This window comes from Meleagris gallopavo, unplaced genomic scaffold (assembly GCF_000146605.3).
Source record: "Meleagris gallopavo isolate NT-WF06-2002-E0010 breed Aviagen turkey brand Nicholas breeding stock unplaced genomic scaffold, Turkey_5.1 ChrUn_random_7180001899637, whole genome shotgun sequence".
Taxonomy (NCBI): Eukaryota; Metazoa; Chordata; class Aves; order Galliformes; family Phasianidae; genus Meleagris; species Meleagris gallopavo.
In genome coordinates this window covers 1-957 of record NW_011162940.1, presented here as the reverse complement: position 1 = coordinate 957, position 957 = coordinate 1, and the positions used below count along the sequence as shown (strand labels likewise).

The 957-nt window shown below is 60.2% G+C and overlaps 1 protein-coding gene across 1 annotated transcript; it reads right to left on the bottom strand.

Annotated features, from left to right (window-relative positions):
• Nucleotides 1–142: 142 nt before the first annotated feature.
• Nucleotides 143–951, bottom strand: LOC109364717 (extensin-like; the record flags this gene model as incomplete). Its single annotated transcript, XM_019611342.1, has 2 exons — nucleotides 357–951; nucleotides 143–260 (listed from the first exon to the last, which is right to left on the bottom strand). Coding segments are annotated over exons 1-2 (568 nt in total), but the record flags the coding sequence as incomplete, so codon positions are not given.
• Nucleotides 952–957: the final 6 nt, after the last annotated feature.

Sequence of the window (957 nt, the reverse complement as noted above, 5' to 3'; positions counted from 1 at the left end):
CACCTACACTCACACTCAGCCTCCACTCACCCCTCCACTCACACCTCACCCTACCCCACACTCAGCCTCCACTCACCCCTCCACTCACACCTCACCCCTACCCCACACTCAGCCTCCACTCACCCCTCCACTCACACCTCACCCCCTCCACCCACACTCAGCCTCCACTCACACCCTCCACTCACACTCAGGGCCAGAAGCACCCACTTGCACTCCCCAGGTGTGTGCTTGGCCTCATCGGTGCAACTGTAGAACTTGCCCTGGAGGGAACAACAGTCAGAGTTGGGGGGTAGGGAACCCATCTGGGGGTCCTGGGAGGGGTCCCAGCCCCTCGGGGGAGGTGAAGGGGGGCCCACCTTGAAGAGCTGCACCCCGATGCAGGCAAACATGAACTGCAGCAGCGTGGTGACAATCATGATGTTGCCGATGGTGCGGATGGCCACGAAGACGCACTGCACCACGTGCTGGGGACGGCAGGATGGGGACAGCGTGACACCACGAGGGGAGAAATGGTCATGCTGGGGACGTCGGGGGGTTGGGGACACCAGGGGTGGTGTGACACGGGGTGTGGGGAACGAGAGTGTGCTGGAGAAATGGGGTGTTGGGAACAGGGGGGCACCAGGAGTTGGAGGCATTGGGTGTTGGGGACAGCAGGATATGGTGATAGTGTGACACTGGGTGTTGGGGACACCAGGACAATGTGACATTGGGTGTTGGGGACAGCAGGATATGGTGATAGTGTGACACTGGGTGTTGGGGACACCAGGATTATGTGACACCAGGTGTTGGGGACACCAGGACAGCATGACATTGGGCGTTGGGGACACCAGGACAATGTGACATTGGGTGTTGGGGACACCAGGACAGCATGACAGTGGGTGTTGGGGACACCAGGACAGCGTGACACCAGGTGTTGGGGACAGCAGGATATGGTGATAGTGTGACACTGGGTGTTGG